Consider the following 18,575-nt stretch of genomic DNA (forward strand, 5'->3'; position numbering starts at 1 on the left):
CGGTTTTTGATTTCCTCTCCCTTTTTTGCCATCTTCTTTAATCTTTTTCAAGTTTAAAAAACTGAAGCAGTCGAAAAAGCAGTGGTTGATGATTTCAGTGCAGAAACTGACATACATATACCAAAAGTAGTCGATAAACTGTTTATTTTTATTTATTTTGCTTTTCAATTAGGAAATATAAATACACTTTGTCAGTTAATTGTTTTTATTCATACTTACTGCATAAATCATAAACTCTGTAGTGATCTTTATGTTTAGTATCTAAAAATCTGGCTACATCCTATAATTGAAAAAAACTAAATCTAATTTCAATACATTTTTATTTCTAAATCAATTTATTTATCGTTTCTCTTCTTGTAAACGTAGATCATACGCCAGTGCCAATATTGTTCATTTATTGTAATTTTTCTTTTATTTATACTTGAACATTTTAATTGTATCATTCAAATACAGACTTTAAACTAACGTAAGCCATCAAACTATATATTTATTCGTTTTTACGCTTTCATTGCATATTTAACTGGAGCACCACTGATGAGTCTAATGTAAACGAAATGGCGTCTAGCGTACTAAAGTATAAGCCTGGTATTTATAATAACTATTTACAAACTATTGGTCGATAACACTGCCGATTGATGTTTCGGTTCAGAAGGTTTCACACACCAAATAGTCAATTAACACTCCAGTGTTGATATGAAATATGGTCATTTTCTGTACATTTATTATTCATAGATTGTTGGTTTTCAATGTGCTAAAGCTTCCTATTTGATTTCGTCTTCCAACTATTTTAATTCAAGCACCACTGATGAAATACACAACTGGCGAACTAAATCACAAGCTGGTATCACGTTTACAAATACTGAGTAGATACAACAGCTGGTGTACATATCCCTAGAGTATCATCAGTCCAGTAGCAAACCCTCACATGCCACAAGCATGATGTATTATTGATGCGGTCATTTCTGTAAATTTCACTTTAAAAATGTTAAAAGAAGTCGAAACACGAAGGTGTTCTACTCCCAGGAATATATGGCCTTAGCAAGGTTTAGAGAAATCAACGAATTCCTAAATGATTTGGCCTTCCTTCCCAACTACTTTAACTTGAGCACCACTTATGAATCTAAGTTATATGAAACGCACTTCTGGCTTACTCAATTGTAAGCCTGACAAATTGTATTGTCGATAAGTTTTGACGTGAGTAAACTATTTGAAATCTTATGTAATGGATTTTTCTGGACTTATCATTTGTTGCATATGGCAAAAAAAAAACTTTTCGTTTTGTTAGGGTTTTTTCTATGTGTATTTGTTAATAATTTTTGTCTGTTTTTGTTGTTCAGGGCCCCTGTCTTGTTCCTAATAACTTATACTATCAACTGTAACATATACACAATACAACCTCACAAAAATATTTCTGTCCCTGGTATCCAAAATAGGAATATTGTAATAACCTGAAACAAATGTGTAAAAGAGAGGCGAAAGATACCAAAGGAACATTCAAACTCACAAGTCAAAAATAAGCTGACAACGCTATGGCTAAAAAAGAAAAAGACAAACAGACAAACAGACAAACAACAGTACACAAAACACAAAACAAACGACTGAGCAACACGAACCCCACCAAAAACTGGAAGTGATCTTAGGTGCTCCGGAAGGGTAAGCAGATCCTGCTCCACATGTGGCACCCGTCGTGTTGTTCATGTTAATGCAAACCCGGTAATATGACATTGATCCCTTTGGTATCTTTCTGATATCCCTTTGGAATCTTACGCCTCTCTTTTAATACAATTTAATTATAGCTACAGAATAATGTAATTAAATTTTGTTATAACAATATTTAATCCCAATAGGAATTTAGTCGGGCGTTTTATACTTGCTTAAGAAGATATATAAAGCACTTGTTTCAGTGATACTTCAATGATATATACCAACCTCAATAGGATTTCTGTATAGTTTCCTAACACCGGATGACGGGACGATGTATAAAGCACTTGCTACAGCGATACTCAATTAAGTATACCAATCTCAATAGGATTTCTGTATAGTTTCCTAACACCGGATGACGGGAATGACATGGCTATTACTCTTTCTATAAGATAATGATATATTCTTAAATTATATATATATATATATACTGCTTCTTTACATTTCTTACCATGAAGTGGAAATTTGAAAAGCCTACACGTTTTTCGACAACTTCGTTCGTCGATACTTCTTATAATGAACGTTCAGTTCCCGGGGGTACCAGCTTACTAGTAACCAGTGCGTCGGAATTGGTCCACTGCAACTTCCTCATGCAAAATTGACAACAAGACGGTTTTGAATGCCTTGTTAACTCCCTTTGAATTGTTATAGTTATTAAAGAATATATTCTTGACTCTCTATTTTGTCACGAGCGTACCTGATGAAGGTTGTTCCACAAACACGAGTCCTGTATAAAAAAATCTGCACCATACGTGTTTTCATTTCCATATTTCAACATGTACAGGATGATGGAATGGTTTTTTTTTTCCATGTAGATACTACATATATAACACCAATAAGAGAAGTATTTTTTCTTTTTAATTTACTGGTTCATTTAATCCGTTGTAATATTTTTCAAAAGCGATAAACCTGTGTCTTTGAAAAAACGTTCATGAAGGTTAAATATACAAAGTACTAGTCATTGATTTTCATGTTTTCCAATTAATATTTTCGTACCTGTAACGTAACAAAGATCCAGATCAAATCCATCTTTCTGGTACCTCCTTTTATTTTGGGATACAGTTTGTCTAGCAGCTTTCGTAAAGTGACGATACTGTTGGACCATGATGTATATTGACCGGAATATTCTAACAATTCTTAACCCTCGTCCAATTACTGGAAGTCTAGAAAGAAATCGAAGGATGAGCAATGGCGTAACTATACTACTGTAATATAAGCAATATATAACTGTGTTTTTAATCTTACTAAGTGCAAAGTGCTATATAAATAAAATAAAAAAACTAACGGCCTGATTTATGTTCTAAATAATGAACGAAAAACAAATATGATAAACAGCATCAAACGACAACCACTGAATTACAAGCTCCTGACATGGGACTGGCACACACAGAATGTGGCGGGTTAAACTAGTTTGCAGTCGCCAACACCCCCCTCCCTAACCTGTGACAGCACTGTAACAATACAACATAAGAACAAACTATAAAAATCACAAAGCAGAAATACATCTAACAAAAACACAGAGTGGACGTGGCAGGGTACTTATACATCCCCAAAACAAAAAGACACTAAGTACAGATCTGAGAGTACTCGCAGTTACTGACAGCTAGTTCAAAGCCAAAAACAACTAATAAAAAACATCATGCATCTAAGACTGAAAATTAACTGTAAAATATCAACTGTTTGTCACTATATATATGAAGCATTTGATCGAGGGAGAGAAGCGACTTAGTTCAAAAATTTTAAAACGCATCATATGGTGTTGAGCAGTTGATATTTTACAAAAACAAAATGTTCAAAATAGTGTAATCAATTTATCCGAAAAATACTTGAGTGTTTTTTTTTTCATATTAAAAATATTATTTTTCTTTGCTTCACCAGCAAACTGAAAAAGGACTTCAGTTGGTAGGTTTGACATACCAACTGCACTAAATCTATCTATTTTTTCATAGCGTAACTATCATTAAAAACGAACAGACGAATGCTACACTTAAGTGAATTCAAATAAAACAGATTATAAACAGAGTCAAATAGGTAACATGTTTGTTTTCTCATCTGTTCAATCGCAGAACCGAAATTCACTATCAAAATGAAACATAGTAAAATATCGAACCGATTTTTTACGACTCACTGCTGGTATACTTAGTTCCAAATAACATGGAAAAAAAAGACAAATATTGAATTTTTCTGCTACAACAGTTTTTGTACACCGCCTTTATTTTCATAATATCACAGAGGTAAGTTATCGCATGCAAAATTCATTTTTGTACTTTTCTATCTTAGTTTACTAAGCTAACATTTCTTCATTAACGTTATTTTGATATCTGTAGTTTGCTGCTAATTGGTCATGAATATTTCATAAGCTTAAATTATGAATGGTTATTAAAGACTGCTCTTATCGTAACACAATGTATTTGTTTATAGAGCAGCGGCTACAAGCATATTTCAGAAGAATTGTGCACATCCTGCTACAAGCATGAAATTTATCATAAAGCTTCCTCTAGTATTACTCTTCGATTTCAGATAGGAAGGCAATCTAAAAAAATGCACCACTTCCGGTAAAATTCAATATGGCGGACATTATACTTAAATCAGCCAATTATCGAAGGATGGTATGTGAAAAGGTGTTATAATCAGGCTACTATCATCATATTCGGCGCAAACATTTTTTCTGTGCTACTTCTGGATACATTATATAAATTATATGTCTTTAAAAACCCTACTTCCGGTAAAATCCAAATGGCGGACATTGTACTAAAATAAGCGTATTTTTTAGGAAGGGTAATTGAAATGTGTTTTAATGTATTGCTACCATCATTATTTTGTGCAGAAACCTTTCTTTGGTGCTTCTCATGGATACAATATATAGGACATATGTCTTTCAAATCCTACTTCCGGTAATATCCAATATGGCGGACATAGAAATATCAATGACTGTTTAATTTCAATATTCAACTTTTTACAAAATGTAAAAAAGTGTTTTTTTTTGTGCCGATCATTAAACATTTAGCTTTAAGTTATCATCAAACCACTTATTCACTGTTATGTTTAAAATGTTTTAATACAAAGTTAACACTTCCGGTAAAAAAAACAATATGGCGTAAATTTCAGAGATGAGTACTCAATCTGTATTCTCGGTTAGAACTAGGACAAATGTAAATATCCGGAACACAATATGTTCAATTACACCTTTCGCAGACTGTCTTATAATCCTGTAAATAATGATTATATACAGAGCATATGTACTTGTAATCTGTTTAATTGAAATGAAAAATACACATTCTTTTTTGTTCTTTAATTGAATAGTTTATATATTCTAACATATAACAAAGCCTTCCATACATGTGATTTGTGGGAGATAATTTAAACTTGCTGGATTTTTCGTTTCATTACTGAATATCTTGCTTTGACTTTGGTTTTTCAATGGTTATAAAACCAGCTTTTTCAATGGTTATAAAACAAATGAAAGAAGCCAATATGAAAATATTTTGATAGCTGTTCTTTCAAAGTGGAAGTTGTTTAAACTCATGTCCAGTTTTAACAGGGATGAGCTATTGAAAGCAAACTCACTTATCTGTTTCAAAGGATTTCCTATTCTTGATAATATCAATTTCTTTATATGAGGCATAGACGAAAAAATGTTATCTTGTATTCGGCCAGTTTGAATTCCATCTAAATTTAAGTTATGAACGCTCGGCAAACATTTAAAATTGTTTGTTCCAAGGTCACCAATATTGTTGTTACCAAGGTAAAGGATTTCTAAGTTTGGAACATAACTTCAATCAACATTAGAACACCATTTTGGGGCTTTTGTTAGCTTGTTATTATCTAAAAATAATCTTTTCACATTTCTTAAGCCTCTCACGTACACATCTTTTATAGAATTATCGGATAATCTTAAAAAAGTCAAAAAGTTTAATTGCTGAAACATCTTACAGTTTACAACTCTGAAATAATTTCCAGTTATAACAATCTTCTGTATTTTACTGGTCGTGAATGAGATGAAAGAATCTGCAGGAAGGTTCGTCCATTTATTGTTACTAAGATTAAGCATTTTCAAATATTGTTTCTGAAGGTGAACAAATGCTTTTGTTAACACAATAATATCCAGTTGATGTTGATTTGAAATTTCCAATTTTTTGAGGGCTGAAATATTGTAAAAAGCCTTTGGATGAATATACGTTATGTAATTATCTCACAGAATGAGTTTACTGATGTACATACTAAAAAAAAGATTGTAAAATGTGCATGTAATGTTACTGCCATTTACGTGATTGAAATGCGTATAAATACCGATACACATAACGCTTGAAATAACGCGTGCAGTATAACGGTACATCATCTTCTACGTGAATTCTACAAAAGAACCAAAAGAATATATATATATATATAAAAAAATTGCGGTTTTTATCCAACGCAATCATAGGTTTGAACGTTGTTTTCAATTTAGACTTGTATATGCAATCATAGGTTTGATCGTTGTTTTCAATTTAGACTTGTATATTGTATGGTATTAACTATAAACAAAAGCACTAACACAGGCTTACCTTAGCTGTATTTGACAAAAACTTTCGGAATGTTTGTGCTCTTTAACATGTTTCACTTCGTACTTTATTTGGCCGTTTTAACTTTTTAAATTCGAGCATGACTGATGAGTCTTTTGAAGACAGAACGCGCTATGGCGTACACAATATGGATCATGGTATCCATGATGAGTCTTTCTAAAACCACTGTGTTGATCCAACTGCTGGTGGAAGTTTCATCCGCGATAGTATCGCTAGCCCAGCAGTCAGCACTTCTGTGTTGACATAAATTAGCATTGAGTCGGTCATAATTATAGATTAACTTATTACAAACTATGAACTTTTTAAAATAACATTGATTTTCTAACCCAGGAATAGAATACCTCAGCTGTACTTGACAAAATCTTTCGGAAAATAATGTCATCAGTGCTCTTGAACTTTGTACTTTAAGTTTATTTTTTTATCTTATTAGCGTCATTTATGCGCTTCTGGCGTTCACAACTTTGATTCTGGTATCTATGACTGACATGAACTTCAATATGAAAAGGGACTTTGAGCGGAAAATAGTTATAATACAACTGTTGATACAAAGTATACCAGTCTTAGTTAGATTGAATGAATATCAAAAATGATTTATACTTTATTTTGTTTTTGTTTTTCTGTAAATATTGGTGTACACAGAATAAAACGAAAATAAACGTCATACATGTACATTTTGTAAGGAAAATACCCAGTTCATTAATACATTATCTACTATATGTAGAACAAAGTAACAAAAAATAGGCTTGTAAGAAACGTTGCCGTAATTCAATGTCTGAGGCGATAGCCGGGGACCATGACCTGACTTCGGGTGCAAACAAACTATACGACAGTTGTTTGTTACCAGCCAGTTTCTGTTGTTTTGTTTTGTATTTCGCGTTTTCCGGTTAAAAAGTAAAATAGAGAATGGAAATGGGGAATATGTCAAAGAGACAACCCGACCAAAGAGAAAATCCCGCACCCGGAAGCGGACTTCAGCTTTCCCCTAAACAAAAATGTGTACTAGTTCAGTGATAATGGACGTCATACTAAGCCCCTAAACATAAAAATGAACTAACATTAAAAAAACATACAAGACTAACAAAGGTCAGAGGCTCCTGACTTGGGACAGACGCAAACATGCGGCGGGGTTAAACATGTAAAGTAAGATCTCAATTATCTCCCTATACCTCTAGTCAAAGTAGATTAAACAAACACACAGCAATACACACAGTAAAACTCAATTTAAAAGAAGTCAAAGTCCGATGTTAGAACAGGTAACAAAAGAAACTACGCAAAATGACAATGATACATAGATTAACAAATGACCACTAGCAGTTACTGACATGCCAGCTCCAGAACTCAATTAAACTAACTGAAAGTTTATGTCTTCATCATATGAAAATCAAGCACAATCCCTCCCGTTATGGGTTTAGTATCATATCATCATAAAAACTATGAGAAGAACATAACCCGTATCATGCCAACAACTGGTTTTGAAATAAATGTGTTCATTTCCGATGCAGAGACCCTATGAGTGAATCAATATTAATACCAAAATATGTCATCTTCAATGACCTGTAAACAGTATCGTAACTATATACCTTCTAAATAAGTCTGTTTAAAGTTACGGCTAGCTTTTGAGGTGAATACCGACATTTCTGTGCTTTGTAAAGAATATTACCATAAAAGATTGGATGTTAAATACCTGAACGTATACGATGTCTGCATATTGATTTATTTTTACTTATGATGTCCTTGTACCGATGATAACATTTAGTAAATCTTTTGACTAATTTGTGATATCGAACACCCTGGTGTAATAATGTTTCAGTAATGCAGAGATTTCTTTCGTTAAAATCAAATACGTTGTTACATACACGAGCGAATCGCACAAGTTGAGATATATAAACACCACAAGATGGTGACAAGGAAACGTCATCATCTAAAACTGGATAAATAACAATAGGAAAAGAAAAATCATCTCTTTTATCATAAATTTTGGTATTAAGCTTCCCGTTAAAGATATTAATATCAAGATCAAGGAAAGGGCAGTGTTCATTGTTAGCATAAATTTTATTTAAAGTCAGTTCAGCAGGATAAATCTTGTTTAGTGTACATACTGAAGTCGTCATTATTGAGAGCCAATATATCATCCAAATATCTACAAGTGTTATTTAACGTTTTGTATCAGATGTTGTTTCGATTGGTCTTTGCTGGTGTTAGTCATAAATTGTAACTCATAACAATACAGAAACAGGTCCGCAATAAGTGGTGCACAGATAGTTCCCATTCGAATTCCGATAACTTGACGATATACAGAATCTCCATAGCGAAGAAAAATGTTATCTAGTAAAAATTCAAGGGCAATTATAATATCAAAGCATCTCCAATTGACATGATTCTTTTGTTTGTTGTTACTAAAAATGACCTAAAAGAGTATGAACATATATATTCGGATTCCGACTTTTTAAATGCCCGTTTAATCAGGTGTGTGAATTTTTTCATAATAAAATTATGAGGCAAAATGGTATATAGGGTAGAAAAATCAAAACTTTGAACAGATTCAAAATCACCAATATAAGCATGCAATTTATCAAGTACTTCCAACGAAGTTTGGACACTCCAAAAGTAATTAATTCGACTATTTTCAAAGGCCTTATTTGAACAATTTATTACAGGTTTTTGATTGTACCAAGTGTACTAGTAAGTAGAATAGATAGTTTAGTAGTGGAACAATGGCTTGAAGACGAAATAAATTTATATTTGTAAGGAGTTTTATGCAGCTTCGGAAGCCAGTACATAGTTGGAACTTTCATTGTATTTGGTTCTGCTTGTACAGAGGTAGCTAAAAGTTTATGTTTGTTACAGATGTCATTTTCCGAAAATGGAGTCAGTTGGAATGTTGGTGAATTTACGATTTCCCTTTTCAGAACCTCAATGTAAAATTTACGTCAAACAATAATGATATTGTTAGCAGCCTTATCAGCCGGGACAAAAACAAATTCCTTGGCGAGTTCTTCTAGCTTATGTTTGATACGAGAAGTAGGGCTATTATGGTTGTTGTTAGGAGTAAAATGTTCTTGAAAATGTTGAATACGTATATCAACATTACCGAATTAAAAAAATAATTTAATGATTTCTTGTCAGCTTTTTATCGTTTTGTCCATGTATTTTAATTGTTTTTTTTAGGTTCTCCGAATACGAAGTGCTATTTGTAAGTAAATGATGGAGTAACTTGCCCTTTTAACATACACAACATTTTATTCAATATCTAATTGGCACAAGGCAAATAGAATAGAAAACGGAATAGGGAATGTGTCAACAAAACAAAACCCGACAAAAAAAAACACCATTGTATCTTCAACGCAGCAAAATAATCCCGCACCCTGAGGTAAAGTTCATATTAATGGTTGATAGACGTATCCTAATTTTATTTCAGCTGGATAGTTTTAACACAATTATCAACTCATTTAGACATAAGTATGATCCTTTACTTTTATAAATTTTGACTTGCATGGAGAGTTGTCTCATTGGCACTCATACCACATCTTCTTATATCTATATAATAGGTAAAAATGTAAAAAAATAGGGTTGCAGCAGTCAACATTGTGTTATAATTGTAATCACTATAAAAACAAAAAAAAAGGACAAGAAAGAAACACTTAAAGGCATATAGATAAAGCACATTAGCAAAAATGAAAGACAGGAGTTCACAAATTTACCGTATCACAATAACACAACGACAGGATGTATAAGTACCAAGCCACGTCAAATGGATATTACCAAAATTAGACGAAACATTATAAGTATTATTCGCAAACACATAAAAGAATACTATATAAGCAACGTCAGTACATAGAATCTATACTTCAAGACCATCGTGTATTATTTGTGAAGTTGAAACGGAATATTTATCAACAAGGTCTTGGTATTGTCCAATGAACTTTTTAAAAAAGGACGAGAGGTTCTTTGACATATTCCTGGTTCATAAACTTTCTGCTCAAACAATGGTGACGTTTTACAAAGTCTGAGTAGCAGCTGCAAGCTCTTGAATACAGAATAAGTTGGGAAATGTATATCCCATATGCAGGTGGAATTGGTATATTGCTAACAAGGTTGGGGAAATTGATAATTTAAAAATAAAAATCGTCTCGTTTGTCATAGATTCTGGTAATGAGATGACCGCTTAAGTCAAATTCGAGGTGAAAGTCTAAAACTGAGGCAAATGAAGCCGTGTCTGTTGTTTCGTTAATTTCTAGTTCTAGAGAATAAACTAATGGAACCCAATCTGAAAAGTTTGGATTGTTAATAAAAAGAACATCATCAATATATCTGAATATGAAAATAAACTATCTTGTTTTATTTGATCATCTAGTTTTTGACAAGTGTCTGTAGAACTCAGACTGATATGGAAATAAGAAGAGGTCGGCAAGGAGAGGCGCACAGTTCGTTCCAATAGGAATGGCGACAATTTGTTGAAAAAGTCTATCTCCAAATTCTACAAATATGTTGTCAATAAGAAACTCCAGGATACTGATAACATTCCTCTGTGTAGCATGTTTTACCTTTTTGTTCACTATGACTAAATTATGCCATACGGTATCCCAAAGTAATAACTTTATAGCGTATGCTACCATTTTCATGTTGAAAAGCATTGTTGATAATGTCTTTCAGGTGTTTCTACACATGGGGAACGGTGGTATATAGGGTTGAATAATCTGAAGTTTTGATAGAACTTATTTCAGAGAAAGATTTAAAATTATCCAGAAGTTTTTTAGAGTTTATTTTTTAATCCACATATGTTTAATACCACTACGTGAGTAAGCAGTTTTTACAGTTTTCTAAAGACCCCCTTCCACTGCGAACAGAATTTTTGTCAGTCTAATGCACGATTCTTTCGTCGAACATGCAAGTAAACCATTGGTAAGCAAAAATTGTACATTATTCATGGTGCTTTGCTTTTATTGTTATATATAACAAAAACTATTTAATTTACTACTTATACGTTTGTGTAAGTATACGAGGTTTTGATAGGATAAATACTTCCTTAACTGCTATTATATTTCTATTACAAATGTTGGATTACTATATCATATTTTTTTCTCAAATCGATAAAAGTATTCCTGGTATTCTGCATAAATGAAGCACATAGTGACATACTACTACTTTTTATGTGTCATTTAGACTTCTGATTTTATTTAAACAAGAGGTGATTGGGTTCGCTTTCATTTGTGAACACTTTGCATAACTTATTGTTTCTTTGTATGTTAATAAGATAATCCAGTGTTTAAAATGTACACACAAACAGATATAAACAGATAAAATAATCTCTGAGTATCCTAGTGTACTACTGTTGTTTTTGGTCGGAAAGAAATATGATATTACATTTGTACATTTGTATTCCACTGTATAGGTACCGGTGTCTACCATTGGTTTTTATGACAACTTCTGTTTTCTCTCTTTTTGATTAAATCAAATACTTGTTTTTGATTCTTGTTCCCGAAATGGTTGTTTTAGTTAAATTATAAGAAATGTAATATTATTCCAAGAGGATAGTTAAAAAATCATAATTTGAAGAACGACTTTAACAACATGATCACAAAAAACTGAAGTTTGAGAAAAGTAAACTTGATTGATTTGGAGACCAATGGCCAAACTACATGCATTTGTAGAATCTTTTATATCTATTGTAAATATATATAGGGCTACAGGTAAATGAGAAAAATTATCAAAGGCACTGCTGGTTTTACATTGTTAAGTTTTCTGGTTTTCATTGATTGGAATATTCTTCCAATATCAGATAATTGCTTAGTTGATTTTTTCTTTTTAAGATCATGGAGGTACAACTGCGGAATCAGAAACGTCTTCAAAAATCTGTATGTGCCTTAATATTACACATACTTTACATAAAAAAGTTTTATAAAGAATATATAGTTATTTTTACAACAACCCGACAGGTGGATACCCTAGCGGTTTTTTAAGACCTTCTACAACAGCTCTCCAAAACAAATCCTCTCCTACACCACTTGAATATTTTATATGGTTACCACTGGCCAGTAGAGCTTGGAGATGACTTGTCATATGCTTGGAGTCAATATTCTTCAACATGACGAGAAGAAATACATCTCTTCCCAGTCGTCTACGTTTTTCCTGTACAAGATCAACTTCCCACTGACACCATTCACTTTTGGCAAAATCATTTGACATTATCACGACAACTTTTCTAGATTTTTCCACAAACTTATCAATGTTGTCAATGATTGGCTGTCCGATTTCAAAGTCACGATGATGAATACACAATTTTAATCCCTCTTCCTTTTCAACTCTCTGCACGAATTTTGTATGAACCCAATCTCTGTCTGCTTCACAGTACACAACAAATGCATTATATTCAAAATCGTCATCGTTGTCAAAACTAAGATATCCTCGTCTTTTGTTGTAGGACACTCGTAAAAGATAGACATAGTTCTTAATATGCGATTGACATCGCACAATTAGTACAATAATTAACACAATTATCGTTCCACTTGCTGCAAGCCCAATTATAATTGTATTTATTGGTTTCAATGGATTACAGCTTTCCTCTGTTGGGTGATAATTTGACAAAAGTTTTCCATCCATCTTAGGTGGATGTTTGCATTTATAAAGTTTGAAATTTACAACCTTGTTCATAAAATGTTTCGTCCAATTAAGGAACCAACGCTGTTCACATGTACAAGAGAAAGGGTTAAAGCCTAAATCCAGTTTCTTTAACGAAAATAAAACTTCCGGTGGAAAAGAAGTCTGGTTTATAACTGAAATCGAATTTACGCTCAAATCTAGCATAGTTAATGAAGTTACATTAATGAATATATTGTTCCAGCGAAAAATTCTGTTCCCCATAAGATTTATTGACCAAATATTTTTGAATGGTGTAAATAACATGTCTGGAATATCGGTTATTGCGCTTTGTACAAGTATAAGTTTCCGAAGATTCGATAACGGTTGTAGCATTTCTTTGAACATTGACAGGTTTCTTGGCATGAAATTTTGACTCAGATCCAGATTCTCTAAATGTAGACAGTATGAAAATACTTTGGTAGATGTTCTGTCGAAATGAATAAAGTTCAAATTCATATGAAGAGTAACAAGTGACGAACTATTGAAAGCAAACTGACCAATCTTCTTTAAAGGATTTCCTATTCTTGGTAACAACAGAGTTTTGAGAACAGGCATAGGCGAAAAGACATTATCTTGTAAACGACCTGTATGAATGCCTTCTAAATTTAGAAACTGAATGTTCGGTAAACATCTAAAAGCATTTTTTCCGAATGCGCCAATGTTGTTGTTTCCAAGTGTGAGGTTTTGTAAGTTTGGAACAAAACTTAAATCTGCTTTAGAACACCATTTTGGAACTTTCGTTAACATGTTACTCCTTAAATCTAATCTAGATACATTTTGCAACCCCTTCATATAAATATCTGTGATGGAATTATTGGATAACATTAAGTGTTTCAAAGAAATTATTTGCTCAAACATTGAACAGTTAAATATTTCAAAATTGTTTCCTGTTAAAATAAGCTTCCACAATTTGCTTTTTTTGAATGTATTAAAGGAATCTACCGGAATTTCTGTCCATTGATTGTCAAGAAGATGAAGCATTTTCAAATTCCTTTTATTCAGGGAGACGAATGCTTTTGTCAACACTGTTATATTCAATTGTGGTTGATTGGCAATATGCAATGTTTTGAGAGCTGAAATATTCAAAAAAGCTTTTGGATGAATGTAATTAATAAAATTTTCCTGTAAAACCAGTTTACCAATAAACTTACTAAAAGAGAGATTATAAAATGTATGTTCTCCAATATAAGATAAATTTGTATGGGTCAAGTTCACAACTGCAATACCTGGTGGAAATCTTGGAACATAGTTTAAAGAGACTCCACTACATATGGCTCTCTGCCTTTTACATACACAGTGTGTGTTGCATGTGATGTCACTAGCAATTACAACAGTGAAGTGTGTATAAATTACGATACACATTACAAGAGAAACACGTATCGTATAACCAAACATCTTTTTCATATTGATTTCTACAAAAGACAAAAATTAAATCTAAAACAGTTTTTATCAATCGTATTTTATAACTTACATACGTATACATTATAACCTATAGTTTTTTTTAAAATTATAATGTCAGTTGTGTATTTTTCTCTGTTATCATTAGAAAAGCAATGCTTACAACACGTGGTTTTCCTTTAACATGTTGAATGTATGGTCGTAATATACCGTGTCTGCTCTGAGTGAGACACGGGTTGCATAGTACTGTATATGATCTGGGTGATGCAATGGTTGAATGGTACTGTGTCTGCTCTGGGTGAGGGCAAAGGTTGCATGGTGCTGTGTATGCTCTGGCTGAGGGTAATGGTCGCATGGTACTCTGTCTGCTCTAGGTGAGGCAAAGGTTACATGGTAGTGTATGCTCTGGCTGAGGGTAATGGTCGCGAGGCACTGTTTATGCTCTAGGTGAGGGTAATGGTCGCACGGTACTGTGTATGCTCTGGTTGAGGGTAATGGTCGCATGGTAGTGTTTATGCTCTGAGTGAGGGTAATGGTTGCATGATACTGTGTCTGCTCTGAATGAGGGAAGTAGTCGCAAGGTACTGTGTATGCTCTTGGTAAGGCAATGGTACATGTAGCATGACACTGTGTATGCTTTTGAGTTATGGTCATATGGTGGTATATATGTGTCACAGTCAGAAACGTTTCCGTCCCCTCAAACGTGTCCAATTGCCCTAAACGTGTCCATATGACGTCGATAAATTCAAAAGATGTCTAGTTGCAAAAGGGCGCCGAAACGTGTCATTTTTATCAACGCACAAACGTGTCATTTCCCCGAAACGTGTCCATACAAAGCAAAACGATTCCTTTAATGAACGCTCAATCTTGTCCATATTTTCAAATGCGCAAAAATTAATTTAATTTTTGACCTACATGTAACAATTACATGTCCACCAATATTAAAACTTATAATTTTGTTTAATAACTTTTGGTTATTGTTCTTCTTTTGGAAAGTATTCCTTTTAATTGACTTTTCCATCTATTGTTCTACCTCCAAACGTGAATGGAGAATAGAAAAAGGATTAATCATGTCATGATCCAACCGACAGTTACTAGTAGATTCTTGCCAAAGTTGGGCGTCCATTTGGCTCTGATGGATGGAAAAGTACGCAGCCACGTCCTGTCATAATGGGGATGTTAAATCCGAAACCTCATGTAGGAAGAGATACTTAGATCTACCTTATTAGATAAAAGAAAATTGGTATGAGTGCCAATGAGACAACTCTCCATCCAAGTCACAATTTGTACAAGAAAAACCATTATAGGTCAAAGTACGGTCTTCAACACGAAGCCTTGGCTCACACCGAACAGCAAGTTATAAAGGGCCCCCAATAATGACTAGTGTAAAACCATTCAAACGGGAAAACCAACGGTCTATTCTATATAAAAAACGAGAAACAAGAAATGTATTTATTGTTATTATTTTGTCGTCCTGAATATGCCTGAAATATTTGTAACTGGACTTTAAGCAATCAACAGTAAAGAGTTAATCTATATGTTGCAAGTCAAACTTTCAATTATGCTAATTTAAATATAAACAGCCGGCGTTGAACAAACTAATGCTAACAAATTTTGGGTTATCTTCTTTAAACTCTGTTCCTTTATTAATTTCCAGTAATTGTGCCAAAATACCTCAGCATTTATGTCTTTTGAATGCGGCTTTAATCTTTTAATAGGATCTACTCGAAACCCGACATCTTAAATGTTGTCTCCGAGAATTGAATTGCCGTAGACGTTATTGACTGCATTGGGGACATATTAGCGCTAAAAGTTTGGAGACTTTCAGACGTCTTAAAGTGGACACGTTTTGGCGAAAAAACAATTATCGGACACGTTTGGGGAAGTGAAATTGGACACGTATGGGCGATTTGGGAATTGAAGGACACGTTTGGGCGAAATAGACACGTTAGGGGGAAAAGGGCACTTTTAGGGAGATGGACACGTTTAGGAGTGTTACATATATGCTCTGCTTGTAAGGTCGCATGGCACTACTGGGTTCCGGAGTATGTGTGTTCTGGGTGATGGTAATGGTCACATGGTACTGTGTATGCTCTATGTGATGATGATAATGGTGGGTTAAATCCCGGATTAGATCAAACACAAAATCTTTAATGAACTAGCTAGGTTTCAGTTTATTTGTTTGTTATCATTTGTTAAATCACTGTGGGGATGGTTTTGCGGTAGCATACATGTTTAACCACGCCACATTATGTGTGCTTGTGCCTATCCCAAATAAGGAGCCTGTAATTCATTGGTTGTCGTTTGTTTCTGTTTATCATTATGATCGTATTCCAATTCTTTTATTGTTTTGTACAAAAATTAGGCCTTAAATATTCGCGTTTGAATTATTTTCATTTGTCATTTTAGGGGACTTTACTATGTGGTATGGCATTTGCTCATTGTGAACTTCTTCTATATCATTTGGTCTCTTGTTGTCTCATTGGCAATCATGCCACATCTTATTATCTTTATATTAATAGTAAGTATTTTGTTTTATGAACAACAAAGACGATTGCCACAGAGAAAGAATAATATATACGTAATATGGTCACGTATACTGTTGTTTGTCTTTTTAGATTTACTCCGATCATCCACAAAACTCAGCTGACTTTGTCGAATTTGCTAGACACAGGTTTCAAATTGATACGAAATTTACAGGATCGATTTACACATCCGTTGTACATTTCAGCCATACCTTTAAATATGGATTGGCTGTGTTACATACAAAAAGTTATGATATGCAGAAAATGATATTTCAGCTTTATGCATGATAAAAATACAATATTTATTGTAAACACATTAAGCAATAAACATGATAAAGTAAACAGCTTACCTCCTACAATTATTGTTAAAATAGATTAACTTTAAAATTAAATCACTATAAATGTATCAAGTAGAGTTTCATAATGCGGAAGATTGTTAAACTCGGAAACACATAGATGTTTCGGTTGCTATTTCCATGAATTATTAACGTTGCATGAATATTTAATTAAGTTTTAAGAAACATTGTATATTTTTTCTTTCGGGAAAAAGTATTGACTTTAAATATTTTCCTCATTTTTAGCTCACCTGGCCTAAAAGGGCAAAGTGAGCTTTTCTCATCACTAGGCGTCCGTCGTCCGTCCTCGTCGTCATCCGTTAACTTTTACAAAAATCTTCTCCTCTACAACTACTTGGCCAAATGACACCAATCTTGGCTTAAATCATCCTTAGGGTATTTAGTTTGAAAAATATATCCGATGACCCCGCCCATAAACGAAGATAGCCGCAAATGGCTAAAATAGAACATGGAGGTAAAATGCAGTTCTTGGCTTATAGCTCTAAAACTAAAGCATTTAGAGCAAATCTTACAGGGATAAAATTGTTAATCAGGTCAAGATCTATCTGCCCTAAAATTTTTAGACGCATCAGACAACCCGTTGTTGGGTTTCTGCCCCATAATTGGTAATTTTAGTTTAATTTTGTAGTTTTTGGTTATTATCTTGATTATTATAATAGATACAGATAAACTGTAAACAGCAAAACCTTCTTCTCTGAAACTACTGGGCAAAATTGAACCAAACTTGGCCTAAATCATCCTTAGGGTATCTAGTTTAAAAAAATGTATCTGATGACCCCGCCCATCAATTAAGATGGCCGCCATGGCAAAAATGCAGTGTTTGGCTTATATCTCTGAAACTAAAGCATTTACAGCAAATCTGACATTGGGAGAAAAATGTTCATCAGGTCAAGATCTATCTGCCCTGAAATTTTTAGACGCACCAGACAACCTGTTGATAGGTTGCTGCCCATGGTAATTGTAAGGAAGTTTTGCAGTTTTTGGTTATTATCTTGAAAATAATAATAGATACAGATAAACTGTAAACAGCAAAATTATTAAGCAAAGAAAGATCTACAAATAAGTCAACATGACCAAAATGGTCAATTGACCCCTTTATGAGTTATTGCCCTTCATATTCAATTTTTGACAATTTTTTGTAAATTTTTGTAATCTTTTACAAAAATCTTCTCCTCTGAAACTACTGAGACTAATTTAACCAAACTTGGCCACAATCATCATTAAGGTATTTAGTTAAAAAATGTGTCAGATAACCCCACCTTCCAACCAACATGGCTAAAAATAGAACATAGCGGTAAAAAGCAAGTTTTTTCTATTATTTTTTGAACCGTTATAAAAAGAGAAAATCTGAATGAAAAATATGTTTAGAATAATGAGCTCTACCAATTGTCCAT

General features: G+C 33.3%; 2 protein-coding genes across 2 annotated transcripts in view; both read right to left on the reverse strand.

Annotated features, from left to right (window-relative positions):
* Nucleotides 1-18,575, reverse strand: part of LOC127726382 (phosphatidylinositol 3,4,5-trisphosphate 3-phosphatase TPTE2-like) — a 57,823-nt gene that overhangs the window by 11,465 nt on the left and 27,783 nt on the right. The gene's annotated exons all lie outside the window — the stretch shown is intronic.
* LOC127726374 (toll-like receptor 3) lies at nucleotides 11,041-14,305 on the reverse strand. Its single transcript, XM_052233747.1, has one exon. It carries the CDS (start codon nucleotides 14,295-14,297, stop codon nucleotides 12,183-12,185), a length of 2,115 nt encoding a protein of 704 aa, XP_052089707.1. The 5' UTR covers nucleotides 14,298-14,305; the 3' UTR covers nucleotides 11,041-12,182.

This window comes from Mytilus californianus, unplaced genomic scaffold (assembly GCF_021869535.1).
Source record: "Mytilus californianus isolate M0D057914Y unplaced genomic scaffold, xbMytCali1.0.p SCAF_17, whole genome shotgun sequence".
NCBI classification, from domain to species: Eukaryota; Metazoa; Mollusca; class Bivalvia; order Mytilida; family Mytilidae; genus Mytilus; species Mytilus californianus.

Excerpts from the sequence above, each read along its gene's own strand:
- LOC127726374 (XM_052233747.1), bottom strand. The coding sequence starts at position 14,297 with ATGTTTGGTTATACGATACGTGTTTCTCTTGTAATGTGTATCGTAATT.